Here is a 12,932-nt window from a genome sequence, read left to right as displayed (position 1 = left end):
GACTCTGGCGATGACGGTGAAAACCGAAGCTGCTAGGAGCACCCTCACTTACTCCAGAATGAGGGGAATGGTAGCAATTCTTATCGGTGAGTGTAGGGATAAAATCGGCTTCCACGATACGAGACGTGGATATTTTTTAAGGGTTCGAATCAGATGAGTGTATGTGGTGTCGGATGTTAGAAGCCGCCTAAATGTTTATTTCTCTTGTCCACAGCTTTCATGAAACAGAGGAGAATGGGCCTCAACGATTTTATTCAGAAGATTGCCAGCAACTCCTATGCATGCAAACAGTAAGTGTAGAGTGATTTGGGGAAATAAAAATGAGTAATTTGAATTTGCCAGCAGGGAAGACATTGACGTGTTACCCCCCACCACCACCACATCCTCCAGAGAATGGGGAGTCCCTTTTCTGTTCAAGTTCTAATGTATTTTACACATTAAAATTAATTTGGTGAGATGGCTTGTTATAGAATAAGAAAATTTTTCATATTTGCCCAGTCCACCCCTTTCTCCAAGTATAATTGCCCTGTCAATTTATTTACTGAATTTGTTTTCTTTAGCTTGTATTTTCGTCAACTGAGTAGTGTATTTGGGTACTTTTAAACACCGAGTTCTGGAAAGTTGAGCCAGAAACTCACTCTTAGTGTTGGTGTGCCCCCTTGTGGTGAGTTAGGAAGTTCTGAATTGTTCTTTTCGTTGCAGCCCTGAAGTTCAGTCCATTTTGAAAATCTCCCAACCTCAGGAACCCGAGCTTATGAATGCCAACCCTTCTCCTCCAGTAAGTCTCTTTATTTGTCATGCATTGGTGGAAGAATCTTGTAAATCACTATTCTTACACTGAATTAAAATAGCATATGTAGAAGTCAGTATGAAGGCAGAAATACCTTATTTGTGGGGTAGCAAAGGACATCAGCACTTAAGTATTGAGTCAGTATTTACAAAAAGGCTTGTTACACAAAAGTTATATCTGCCTACCACATGACTGTTGTACACTCATTTGAAATATGAACATGGATGGATGTAAAGTAGTTTCAGATGTGTTTATAGCTGCATGATGTTCTTACCTTAGTGGTTTGCAGATGTATCTTTATGTTGCTTCTGTTTTACTACATAATCTTTCTTTGAAGCAAAGAAGTTAAAAGAAAACATTTTCTTTTCTAGCCAAGTCCTTCTCAGCAAATCAACCTTGGCCCATCATCCAATCCTCATGCTAAACCTTCCGACTTTCACTTTCTGAAAGTGATTGGGAAGGGCAGTTTTGGAAAGGTAAGTTCAGTTTTGGAGACATCCTGTAGAGTCTTTCATACATTCATTTTACCTTCTCCTTGAATGTGGATAGCAAAATGATTTTTGAATTGACATTTCAGGTTCTTCTAGCAAGACACAAAGCAGAAGAAGCTTTCTATGCAGTTAAAGTTCTACAGAAGAAAGCCATCCTAAAAAAGAAGGAGGTATGAGATGGGCTTGAGAGAGGGGCTGGAGATAATGCTATTCCTTGAATACATTGACCTTGGAATTTAGGTGCCAAGTTGACATTTGCCACTAAGTCTTCATTGTCCTTTTTTCCTAGGAAAAGCATATCATGTCAGAGCGGAATGTTCTCCTTAAGAATGTGAAACACCCGTTCCTGGTGGGCCTTCACTTCTCCTTCCAGACTGCTGACAAATTGTATTTTGTCCTAGACTACATCAACGGTGGAGAGGTGAGCAGAGAGGGACTGTGAGCTGCCCTTTGAGTCTCTGTGCCCAGCTTTCTTTGTGGAGTTTGAGAAGAAAGTCATTTAAAGATACCTAGGGGGAGAGCAGGGAAGAGTGAACAGAATTAGCACTTCCTTTAATCTGCCAGGTTACAAATAGTTAATAGACTATTTTGGGCCACTTCCTGCGATTGTTCTCTTGAGCCTTACATGGAGAGACTAATCAAATGCATTGTGAACAGGCTTTGGCAACTGGGACTAACTTTGTTCTGTCTCCACAGTTGTTCTACCATCTCCAGAGGGAGCGCTGCTTCCTGGAACCACGGGCTCGCTTCTATGCTGCTGAAATAGCCAGTGCCTTGGGTTACTTGCACTCTCTGAACATCGTCTATAGGTGAGCTGAAGAGCTATAAGCTCTATAAGAGTTCCTATAAGTGGAAGCTCCTAAGCTTCCCACTGAGAAAGGAGACAGGCCTGGCCCTGGGTGGAGCTTTACAATCGTGTATATTTCTGTACCAAGGAGTCACCTAAAACCAGATCCCCTAGCAGCTGAGATACCTTGACTTCCTGCCACTTGGGGAACTAGCCAGCCAACTCAGATTGTGCCAAATCCAGAGCCGATTAGCAGAACAAGGACACCCTTTTTTATTCACTATACAATTCCAGTAAATTTTGTAGAGGATTTCTTGTGAAGTGAAATGGACTCACACACCTACTTACCTACTTTTCTATTCACTTTTTTTTTTTTTACAGAGACTTAAAACCAGAGAATATTTTGCTGGATTCCCAGGGGCACATTGTCCTCACTGACTTCGGGCTCTGCAAGGAGAACATCGAACCCAATGGCACGACCTCTACCTTCTGTGGCACGCCTGAGGTAGGAGCACTCTACAATGGGGCACCTCCTTCTTCCAGGAGAGACAGGTGCAATCACGTCCTAAACTATGAAAAAGTAAACTGTCCTCAGAGGTTTTAGTCCAGTTCAGTGCAAGGAAATTTCATGCATTGTTGCAATTGAGAAATCCCAAGACCTTGTGTTGCATTCACTCAAACTAGCTGCTTGCTAGGAATCTCACTCACCAAGAAAGGTATATCTGTCAGGTATCCAACAGCTTCCTAAATATCAGTTCGCTTAAGCGGCCAGTTGGCCTCACATCCCAGCAGCAGGAAGTAACCTAAAGAAACAGATCCTCCAAGTGAACTCAACTATATGTTTGCTTTCGCCCTGCTTTCTAACCTCTGTATTCCTGGCCTGTCTTTCAGTATCTCGCGCCCGAGGTGCTTCATAAGCAGCCTTATGACAGGACTGTGGACTGGTGGTGCCTGGGGGCCGTCCTGTATGAGATGCTGTATGGCCTGGTGAGTAAGCATATCACGTCATCTACTGGTGCCCTGCTCTGATGGCTGCGCTAGCTCAGCTCATTAGTCGTCTTAGTCCAGGTTTATCTGGGCATGCAAGCTCTTTGCAGACCTGTTCATTGCTGTCTGCCCTTAGGATCAGCTTATCAAAAACTGATAAGGCAGAAGGCATTCTGGTCATTTGCTTAGTGTCTGAGGGTAGGACTTCACTACTTCCCATCAAACTTAACCTGTAGGAGAATGAAAAACATGGCTTATTTAGCATCTACCCCCCTGATACCAGCTTGCAAACTAGACTCAAAAAATCAAGAGCAAAGAAAGCATATCAGGGAAAAACTTTGTCAAGGCCAGCCTAATCTGTGGCAGTTGAGATCTTTTCCCCTACTGGTAATGTATGCTTTACCAAATTTCCTAATGATTTCTCCCCCTTCTTGCAGCCTCCTTTTTACAGCCGAAACACAGCCGAGATGTACGACAACATTCTGAACAAGCCCCTCCAGTTAAAGCCAAATATTACCAACTCTGCAAGACACGTCCTGGAGGGCCTCCTGCAGAAGGACCGGACAAAGCGACTGGGTGCCAAGGATGACTTTGTGAGTCACTTGCTCCGCTGCTCCTGGGTTGGCCGGGATACACGCTGGACCTCACTCCTTGAATCCTGCCTGTCTAAATGAACTTTGTGTTTCTTCTCAACAGATGGAGATTAAGAATCACGTCTTCTTCTCCCTAATTAACTGGGATGATCTCATTAATAAGAAAATTACTCCTCCCTTTAACCCAAACGTGGTGAGTATCTTCTAAGTGGATGGAGCATATGATTTTCAATCTAAGTTTTGGGGGAGTGAGTTGGGGGGGGGCATGGCCCACCAAGATAAATTGGCAGAGGCTTTTTTCATAGACCCGTCAATTACCTAGAGAATAAAATAGCAGTTTTGTCCAACAAAGCCAGTGTTGCCATATTAATCAGTGAAGGTACCAAAAGATAAAGGCAATATTATCCCCTTTATCTAAAATGTCTGACCTTGGGTTTCATGCTTGAATGAGAAGACTGCTAGACACATTTCCATATGGTGCCCCGTATTTCAAGCCCAAGGGAGCATTCCTCTGCCTCATGCCCAGGGCAGATGATTGACCCGGACCGTGTTACCCCTTCTTCCAATAGAGTGGACCCAGCGATCTGAGGCACTTTGATCCCGAGTTCACCGAAGAGCCTGTGCCCAGCTCCATCGGCAGGTCCCCCGACAGCATCCTCCTCACAGCCAGCGTCAAGGAAGCTGCAGAGGCCTTCCTGGGCTTCTCCTATGCACCGCCCATGGACTCTTTCCTTTGAACTGTCTGAGGCATGGCCTCCAAGGATTTCTGTGCGTTTTTAATGTTAGTTAGCCTTTCGGCGGAGCTGCCAGCTGACGGACATCGTACAAGAGAATTTGCACATCTCTGGAAGCTTGCACACCTTGGCAATCTTAACTGCACACTGTTTGCTGGAAGCTTTTCGAAGAGCACATCTTCTCAGTGAGCTCCTGAGGTTTTCATTTTTACTCTTCCTTCCAACGTGGTGCTATCTCCGAAGTGAGCAGTGGAGTGCGCCCTGACAGAGGCCGTGGTCTTACTAGGAGGAAGACGCCGCCCGAGGGAGTGTCAGAAAGCCTGTCTGGGCCATGATATCGAATCTTATGAAATGTGCCTTTTCTGATGAGATCGTGTTAGCTCCAAAGCCTTTCCTCTTGCGGATTGTTTCAGTTCTTTGCTTTTCTTTGTGGACTGTCCTGTCCAAACAGCGGTATGAGTGTGGTGTGCTTGATCACAGATGGATTGAGTCATCAGCATCAATGTGACACTTGCAGGACACTACAACGTGGGACATTGTTTGTTTCTTCCATATTTGGAAGATAAATTTACGCGTAGACTTGTTTTTGTAAGATATAGTTAATTAAAAATTATTGAAAAGGTCTTGCAATGACTTGTATCCAGATGCTTAAAAGAAAGCATTGCTGCTACAAATATTTCTATTTTTAGAAAGGGTTTTTATGGACCAATGCCCCAGTTGTCAGTCAAGCCTGGTGTTTTCATTGTTTAAAATGTCACCTGTAAAATGGGCATTATTTATGGGTTTTTTTTTTTTGCATTCCTGATAATTGTATGTATTGTATAAAGAAAGTCTGTACATTGGATTATAACACTAGTATATTTAAACTTACAGGCTTATTTGTAATGTAAACCACCATTTTAATGTACTGTAATTAACATGGTTATAATATGTACAATTCTTCCCCCATCCAACCACACAACTTTTTTTGTGTGTGATAAACCAATTTTGGTTTGCAATAAAACCTTGAAAAATATTTGCATAAATTGTGTCATGGTGTGCTTCTGTATTTTTCAGTGAAGGGAAAAATAATGGATCTGTTTAACATTAAGCAGCATGAAAATGCTGTGATACGCAGCTCAGTGGTCTGCATAGAACAACAGCACTTGTGACTCCAGAGGAATCTAAGATCTTCAAGTTAGCTTATATCCAAAGCTTCTTAGCATCCTTGTGATGTCAGTCATTCATATGGATTCATTATTAAATCCATTCAGACAAATACTTTCAGCATACCTATCTCAAGGACAGCCATGAAGTTCCCTGTTTTTATTTCCTGCCCAATAAAGTTGATTGATGGTCCCCACATTTGGCTTCCTTAAGTAATAACTAATTCTTTCAACAAATATTTGAATGTCTACTCTGGGCCTAACATTTCTTCTGAGTACTGAGGAGAGAGCATTGAGCCAAGCAGACTTATCTGTGCCCTTAATAGCCTGATGAAAAAGGCAGAATTTTTCAGTTAAGCAGTTTGTTGAAATAGAAATCAAAATAGGAATCTAGGGTAAGGGGAATGCCACTAAAGAAGATGATGGCATTTGTTGTACGTGGGTATTACCCCAGAAAGCTGAGCTGGCAGGACTTTGGTTTTCTGAGATTACTCAGATCTGAACAAAGTTCATTCCAGCGAAGAGAAGGCTCCAGAGAAAACAATCCTAGCCAGGAGCCTCTAGACTGGGGTGTACCCAGCACTGTAGGGCCCAGCAGACACAGCTTTGAAATAAAAAGGTCATTTCTGAACTCATCTGTAATATTTATTGTGGGAGAGGGGAAAGTGGCATCCAAACTATTTGCATCTTGCATCCAAATTGTTTGAACATGTTTACTCACATGCAAATTGTTTGGAATTTTTCATTTTTGTATGCCTTTTACACAGTTTTATTTATTTATTTATTTATTTATGCAAACAGAGCTGGGGTACAGGCCAGAGGTGCAGGGGTGGTGAGAGGATTCACCAGAGGCAGTGGAGAATAGAACAGGCAGATCAACGAATTACACTGCTGAGGGGAGCAGTGGGTGAGAGAGGTGAGGTCTGCTGCACTATGTGGGTCACCTTAGGGGTGGGGAGATTGAACTCACACTGAAGCAGCTGTGGCCAGCTTACAGTGCTATGTCTTAGCCATTTGCACCACCAGGGAGGGCCAATACACAAGTTTCTAACAAAAAGGAAGTCCTCAACAGTTGATCTTGCTGCTGCCTTAACCTGTGTGTCAGTCTAATATGCTCCCCTCTACTGACCATTCAGTTTGCACAGGATTTCCCAGGTAAATTTGTGATCCTTTGCCCTCTTCTCATAGCCCTTTTACCTCACCCCTCCCCACCATTCTACCAGTTCAGTCCTCTGTCTTCCTCCCTCAGGATCCAGTGAAGGCATGGAAGCAGGTCAATGACTTCTTGCTGAAGGTCAGACCAACCTCTGTGGTTGAGTTGCTATTATTCTATAGTCTATAACTACAATGACTTAAAATGACTCATCTATCAAATGTCAAACTAAACTACAGTGACTAAGCAAATCTAAAGTCTATATTTTCCAAGTAAAGACTAATGTGCTCTGTTGGAAACTTTTCTGCCACCTCTCCCTCATTTTTATTATCAATAACACTTGTGAATCCCTTGAACAGAATGTGCTTAAATCACCATTCAATGCTAAACAGAGTTCTTGCAAGCTAGGATTCTCCAATTTATAGATAATCCAGAGAGTTCAGTCACAGAATATGAAGTTTTTGAATTTTGAAGAGTAAGAGTTTGGTTTATTGGCTTATAGTCATCTACTATATAAGATCTGATTTGCATTGCTCAGAATGAAAGTACCAGAGGCGTCCTGAGCACTGTGACACAAATGGGAGGAGACCAGACCAAGCATAAGTGGGTGGGAAGGGAACAAGGAAGTCATGCAAGAAAAAGGGATCAATTTTTTAAAAAGCAAATATTTACTAGGCACTGAGATGTCAAATGGCATATGTGCAGAAGTAGCATTTATCTAGTGAGCTGGCCACAGCCTTGCCAGCTTTTGAAACCCTTTTGAGCATCACGCTTGGAAAAAAAGTACAACTCACTTGAGAGCTCTCTGCTCAAACATGTGTGGTAAGGAATTTATTCAACTGAGAGTCCACAAGTTCAAAGGGACTCAGAAACCACTGCTACTATGAAGAGCAGGCCAGTCTCTGTGCTTAAAGTAGTCACCATCTACTTGTGAGGACACAACACCTCCCCATGGTATAGGCCGGTATGACAAAGGGGTAAGAGGCTCAGAGGTCTAGAGGTTGTTGGGGGGTCAATTGTCTAGAGCTTCACAAGAAGGGATGCTAAATAGTCTTACTAACCAATTCTATTTCCAGGGAGTTTAATGGTATATGGGCCCTGAGGATTCAATAACAGTAAAAGCCAATCTTATTGAACGTGTACTATATGCCAGCCGCTGTTTAAAGTATTTTATATTCTATTTAATCTTCAGAATATTCCTGGGATGTCAATGTTGAAGAAATTAGCACAGGAAGGTAATTTGCTATTTAATAAAGTAGTAATGTTAGAAGTTAAATCTTGATTGTCTAACCCCGAAGCCTGTACTTATGATTCAATACTGCCTAACAAATGATCAAAGAATATAGAAGCAAACAATTGTGTGCTTCTTCCACCAGACTTTTAATAATGGCTCTGAGACTTAATGTTAGGCAAAGAGAAAGAGAAAATTTGTAATTATAACATAGAGACTATCAGCAATTGATGTTCATAACTAGAAATACAAGTTGCAGTAGGAGTGTAAGTTCACACAGCCATTTTGGAAAGCTGTTTGGCATTATCTACTAAAGCTGAACATACATATAAGTTAGAATCTAGTAGTTCTACTCCCTGGTTTATTTCTACTTCAATTTTAAAATATCAATAATATTCATAGCAGTGCTATTCAAACTAGCTCCCAAGTGGGAACAACTCAAAACATGAATCAACAGTAAAACAATGAGTGTGGTTTCATTTAATGGAATACTATATTCTAATGAAAATGAATCAAAAATTGCTGCACACAACAAGAAACTGTCACAAGCATAGAAACCAGACCTATGATTTGCTGTATATAACATTTGAAAACACACAAACAAAACAAATTTCTATAGATGTCAAGACACCTTTGGGGAGATTAGGAGGGTAGAAGTAACAAAGAAGGGACATGAATGGAAGTGGTCTTCTTGTGATGTCAATTTCTTACTCAGATTGGTGGTTTCAGGAAGTGGTTTTGCTTCCTAATATTTCATCAAACTATATACTTGTGACATATACACTTTTCTCTGTTTGTTCTATATATCAATAAAAATATTTATTAAAAAGATGTGGTATAGAGCCCTCATGGAGGTGACCCATGTGGCACAACAGACCTCTCCTGGCCCGCCCGCTGCTCCCCTCAGCAGTGTACCCTGTCAATGTGCCTGTTCTGCTTTCCACTCTGTCTCTGGTGAAGCCTCTCACCACCCCTGCACCTCTGGCTTATACCCCAGTTCCGTATGCATATATAAATATTTTTTTAAAAGATGTGTTAGGATAAAACAGATATTATCAGAACATAAGAGGGATGCCTCCCCAGTTTGAAGGTCAGAAAAGTGCCTAACCTTTCAGATCACCTAAAAGTGAGATCCCAGGAGTGTTCAGGCAGGCAGTGTGGGAGCTGGAGTTTTAAAGTGAGGCATAAAGAGCATTCCTGATCCTGACTGCTGGTGGTGAGGGAGCAACTTGCCTAAGTACAATGAGTGGGATCTTGGAAAAAGAAGGTTCTCGGCAGACCAAGATCAAAATTTCAGCTCTGGCAATCAGATTACTAGGGCAAACCTCTCTTAATGTCATTTTCTTCAAGGCAGGATAGAAAACAGCCAGTGCCTATATTTTCACAGTTATTTATGAGACAAGGTCAGGAGGAATTGGAATTCAAAGAATGATCATTTCTTTCTTCTCCATCATTACCTTTTCCAATTTCTCTACCTCTTTAGTAGACTATAAGAAGAAAAGATATTTTAACAAAGTAAAGATAGTTTTAAAAAGTAAAGTGTCCATGTTCTGAAGTTTCATGGCAAAGTTTAGATTTTCTAAGACAATATAAAGAACACTTGGAGGTTTTCCATAAAAAAGGTGAAGTGGTCAAAAATTTTCTGGTGACTTGTCCAGAGTGTGATATGGAGAGAACTCTGTAATTAAAACACAGAGTAACATAAAGGAGACACAGTCTTCTCCAAAGGGATGGCAAAATATTCTGAGGGTCCCAAACCAGGAGAGCTTGTAATTGATGCACTTGTATCGGTTACAGGGACTGAAGGAAAAAGGAAAATTAATCCAAAACTGGGCACATCTGATGTTTATTTCTTTCATGTAATTAACTTTTTGAAGTGGTTGTCACAGTTGCAGTAATAACATCTGGGGTAGAGGTGAATTTCTTCCACATCGTAGGACATAATAAATCAGTCCATCAATAACCAATAAATATAATTGGTAAGTCAAAATATAACACACTGTGATTCCTTCCCACCCCGTCCTGTTAAGTAACTTCTCATTTCATCCATGGAAAAGCCCTCACAGCCCTTTGCCACATGCTGTGAGTCTTGTATCAAGAACATAATGATGTTAAACTTAACCTGATAATAATCAGAACAACACTTACTAAGAAGATTAAGTCAGACCAAATTAAGTCTGATTTAATTTTTTTCTCATATTGCATGAAAATTGTTAACCAAGCACCAAAGCCAAATATTAAATTATGATTGCTTAGATTTCACTTGCAGCTTACATGTGATCTTCCCTGGTCCACCCTGGCCATTACTTACGCTTGGGTAAGAGCACTTCTGTATGTTTTCTCTACTTTCCACATCTCCCCTGTGAAGGATTCTAGCAGCAAGACCAGTAGCATAGCGTTTACTCAGTGTTTACCTAAACACTATGTGCAGAAAGATATCTTCGTGTACTTGTGTATCTTGGAAACCATGGATTCGGAAGGACTCTTGAAGGGCAGGGCTGCTGTTCTCTTTTTCTGTGTCATCTGTTCTGGTCCCCACCTACTCTATCACTGCAGGCAAGATAACGATGCTGTAATGACGACACACAGGTACAGCGTGTCCATAAGAAAAAGTACATGCAGACAGTGTATTTCTGTGGCCAGTATGGATCATAAACAAAAGATATAGTGTCACTTTACATTACACAAAAAACAGATGAGAAGCTGCCAGTTTGTTCACGACAACCAGATGAGTTTAGTACACTTCTGCTCAATCTTATTTTACTACCTCTTTGAACAGTCATAGATTAACTGTAGCATTCCAGAGGCCAAAGTCATCGATCTCCTTAGCCAGACCTGCACCATTTGATTCCAAGTGTGTTGCAGTGTTGCTGGCAAAGTTCGACATAGATCTATTTGATTGGCGAGTAATTCATTAAATTAGTGCTCATTTAATGAAATTAATTAAAGTAAAGCAGGAAATGATTGGGAGGTCTAAATGAAAACCAATGATTTTATTTTCCTTTGGATAAAAAATAATGAAAAAGAGTCATACAAAAAAGGATATGATGCTAGTTAAATTACATTTTACTTAATAATTATGGGCATTTGAGGATAAATTTAGGGGGAAAGTAAATTTTTTCAAATCAAACATGTGGCAGCTTTTAAAATGTAGCAAATAAAAGTTGAAATAATCACAGGTGAAACAATGAAATAAAAGATGAAATGTTAGTAAAGTGATGCTTCTTTATGTTTAAATGTATAAGAAAATAACATGCTCATAGTAAATTAAATAAATAAAATTGGCTGGCTAAAAATGATTGCCTCAATTGCCTCTCAGCTTCTCTGTCATTTCTATTCCCCTCAGAGGAGATAACAAGCATTAAGCTTTCTGGTGCATCCTTCTAGAATTTTTTTGTGTGTATATGTGAATACTGTCAACAAAGAGAATTAGAATTTAAAAGGAGGGAGTGGAGGATAAATCTTGATTATTGGTTGATTTTTTAAAGTTATCTTGATTGTTTAAACCTTTTAAAAATTCAAAATGCTTATTCCAATGCTTGACTTTTTGATACATCGTAACACTTCCAGGACACATGCGTAGGTTAACTTTTTCATCTGCTGATGAATGTCGATGCAACAATCTGGTTTTCTGCGGCAGAAAAAGGTCCTCAACTCACTGAGCTTTGGCATTTGCGGTTGCAACTGGATGATTTTTGCCTTGCCCACAGGCTTTAGGACCTAACAGTTCAGAAACATCACTCTAGCTACGCCCTTTCTAAAGCAGTTTAAACCATCTTGATTTTTTGATAGCTGTTTCATTCCTAAGGCATACCTGAATGTTTTTGCAAAATTAACTGATCAGCTGATAACACTGTTCCTTCCGTCTATTCCTACATTCCATAAGTTATTCTATCAACTATCCTGTGTCCTTTCCAATTTCACAGAACCATAAAAATGTCAGCATGGTAAAGATAGCTAGGTTCAGAGGTCATAGACTCAGGAGCCAGGCTGAATAAAGTTGGAGCCAGGGACAATGAACTTTCCCCTAAAAGCACTGAAATTAAGTTCAAAAGCAAACAAACAAACAATCAAAAACACCATGTTGGTCACGTAAAATGAGTATATGGCCCAAAACTTTGCAAGTTATCTAGTGTAATCTCAGATGCAATCATTTAAGCTTCGATGAGCAGCCCTCAACTTTACATTTTCATCCATTCCTTCCTTATCTAAGACCAGCACAACAAAAAGACAAACTCACAAACACCAGTTTAACAACTCTCCTCCATCTGCAGTTTAGAAGCACACTAGTTTGCATGATTTAGATGATGACAAGTCCATCCCTCCAGATTCACAGAGACTGTCCTCAGTTTCTACTCACATTCACACACCTGGGGGTACAACTTTCCATCAGAATTCTGTAACAGTTTTAGAAAAGAAGCAGGTAGGCTCTTTAGTGTATCAACTAGGACTATTTCAGAGGTTTCCATTTTAGCAGACCAACCACACACTCACAAGGGAAACCACACATTGTTTATAATAGTCTGAAGGATTTCCTACCTTCCATAAAAAGACAAGGAATGAGCTCTAGTTACAATGAACAGGAAGCAAAGAAAAGACACATTGAGGGAGCCAATATCATTGTAAATTTGGAAAGTCTCTGATTTTTAATTCCAGCTCATTTCTTAGTCTCTGAGTCTTGATTGCCCAAATTGGTACTTCTTTTGTAATGGATTTGGGGTGATAAATATCAAGCCATAGAAAAAAATGTATTTCAACAAATAACGATGACATTATTGGCACTTGACTGGGTTGCCTTGGGGCTGGGATTACTGAGACCTACCTTATGCTTCATAGTTCATAGCATTTTCAATCAACTGCTCCTTGTGCATCTATAAAAGCCTAGAAGGCAGACACATGCCCTCAGAGCCCCAGCATGCCACCTGCAGCCACAATAGGCAAATCGTGAAGGGTAAAGGGGGGCAGTAAGTAATCTCTTTCCTAGTTTATGAGCTCAAGGTATTTCTAATGATCCCAAAGGA

The 12,932-nt window shown here is 40.5% G+C and overlaps 1 protein-coding gene across 4 annotated transcripts in view; it reads left to right on the top strand.

The window, feature by feature from the left end:
- SGK1 (serum/glucocorticoid regulated kinase 1) overlaps nucleotides 1-5,400 on the top strand; it is a 101,966-nt gene extending 96,566 nt beyond the window's left edge. For 3 of the 4 annotated variants that reach the window (XM_004673870.2, XM_012723288.1, XM_004673871.2), the window contains 11 exons: nucleotides 215-290; nucleotides 703-778; nucleotides 1,162-1,266; nucleotides 1,368-1,451; nucleotides 1,571-1,702; nucleotides 1,978-2,090; nucleotides 2,450-2,573; nucleotides 2,960-3,055; nucleotides 3,493-3,648; nucleotides 3,752-3,841; nucleotides 4,218-5,400. In XM_004673870.2, the coding sequence (XP_004673927.1) occupies nucleotides 215-290; nucleotides 703-778; nucleotides 1,162-1,266; nucleotides 1,368-1,451; nucleotides 1,571-1,702; nucleotides 1,978-2,090; nucleotides 2,450-2,573; nucleotides 2,960-3,055; nucleotides 3,493-3,648; nucleotides 3,752-3,841; nucleotides 4,218-4,385 (1,220 nt within the window). In that variant the 3' untranslated portion in view covers nucleotides 4,386-5,400. Of the gene's footprint in view, nucleotides 1-6; nucleotides 87-214; nucleotides 291-702; nucleotides 779-1,161; nucleotides 1,267-1,367; nucleotides 1,452-1,570; nucleotides 1,703-1,977; nucleotides 2,091-2,449; nucleotides 2,574-2,959; nucleotides 3,056-3,492; nucleotides 3,649-3,751; nucleotides 3,842-4,217 lie in introns of those variants that run through there. The other variant, XM_004673872.2, reaches the window with a different exon arrangement.
- Nucleotides 5,401-12,932: the final 7,532 nt, after the last annotated feature.

This window comes from Condylura cristata, unplaced genomic scaffold, assembly GCF_000260355.1.
Source record: "Condylura cristata isolate star-nosed mole 26May11 unplaced genomic scaffold, ConCri1.0 scaffold00001, whole genome shotgun sequence".
Taxonomy (NCBI): domain Eukaryota; kingdom Metazoa; phylum Chordata; class Mammalia; order Eulipotyphla; family Talpidae; genus Condylura; species Condylura cristata.
This window is presented reverse-complemented; position numbering and strand designations above follow the sequence as displayed.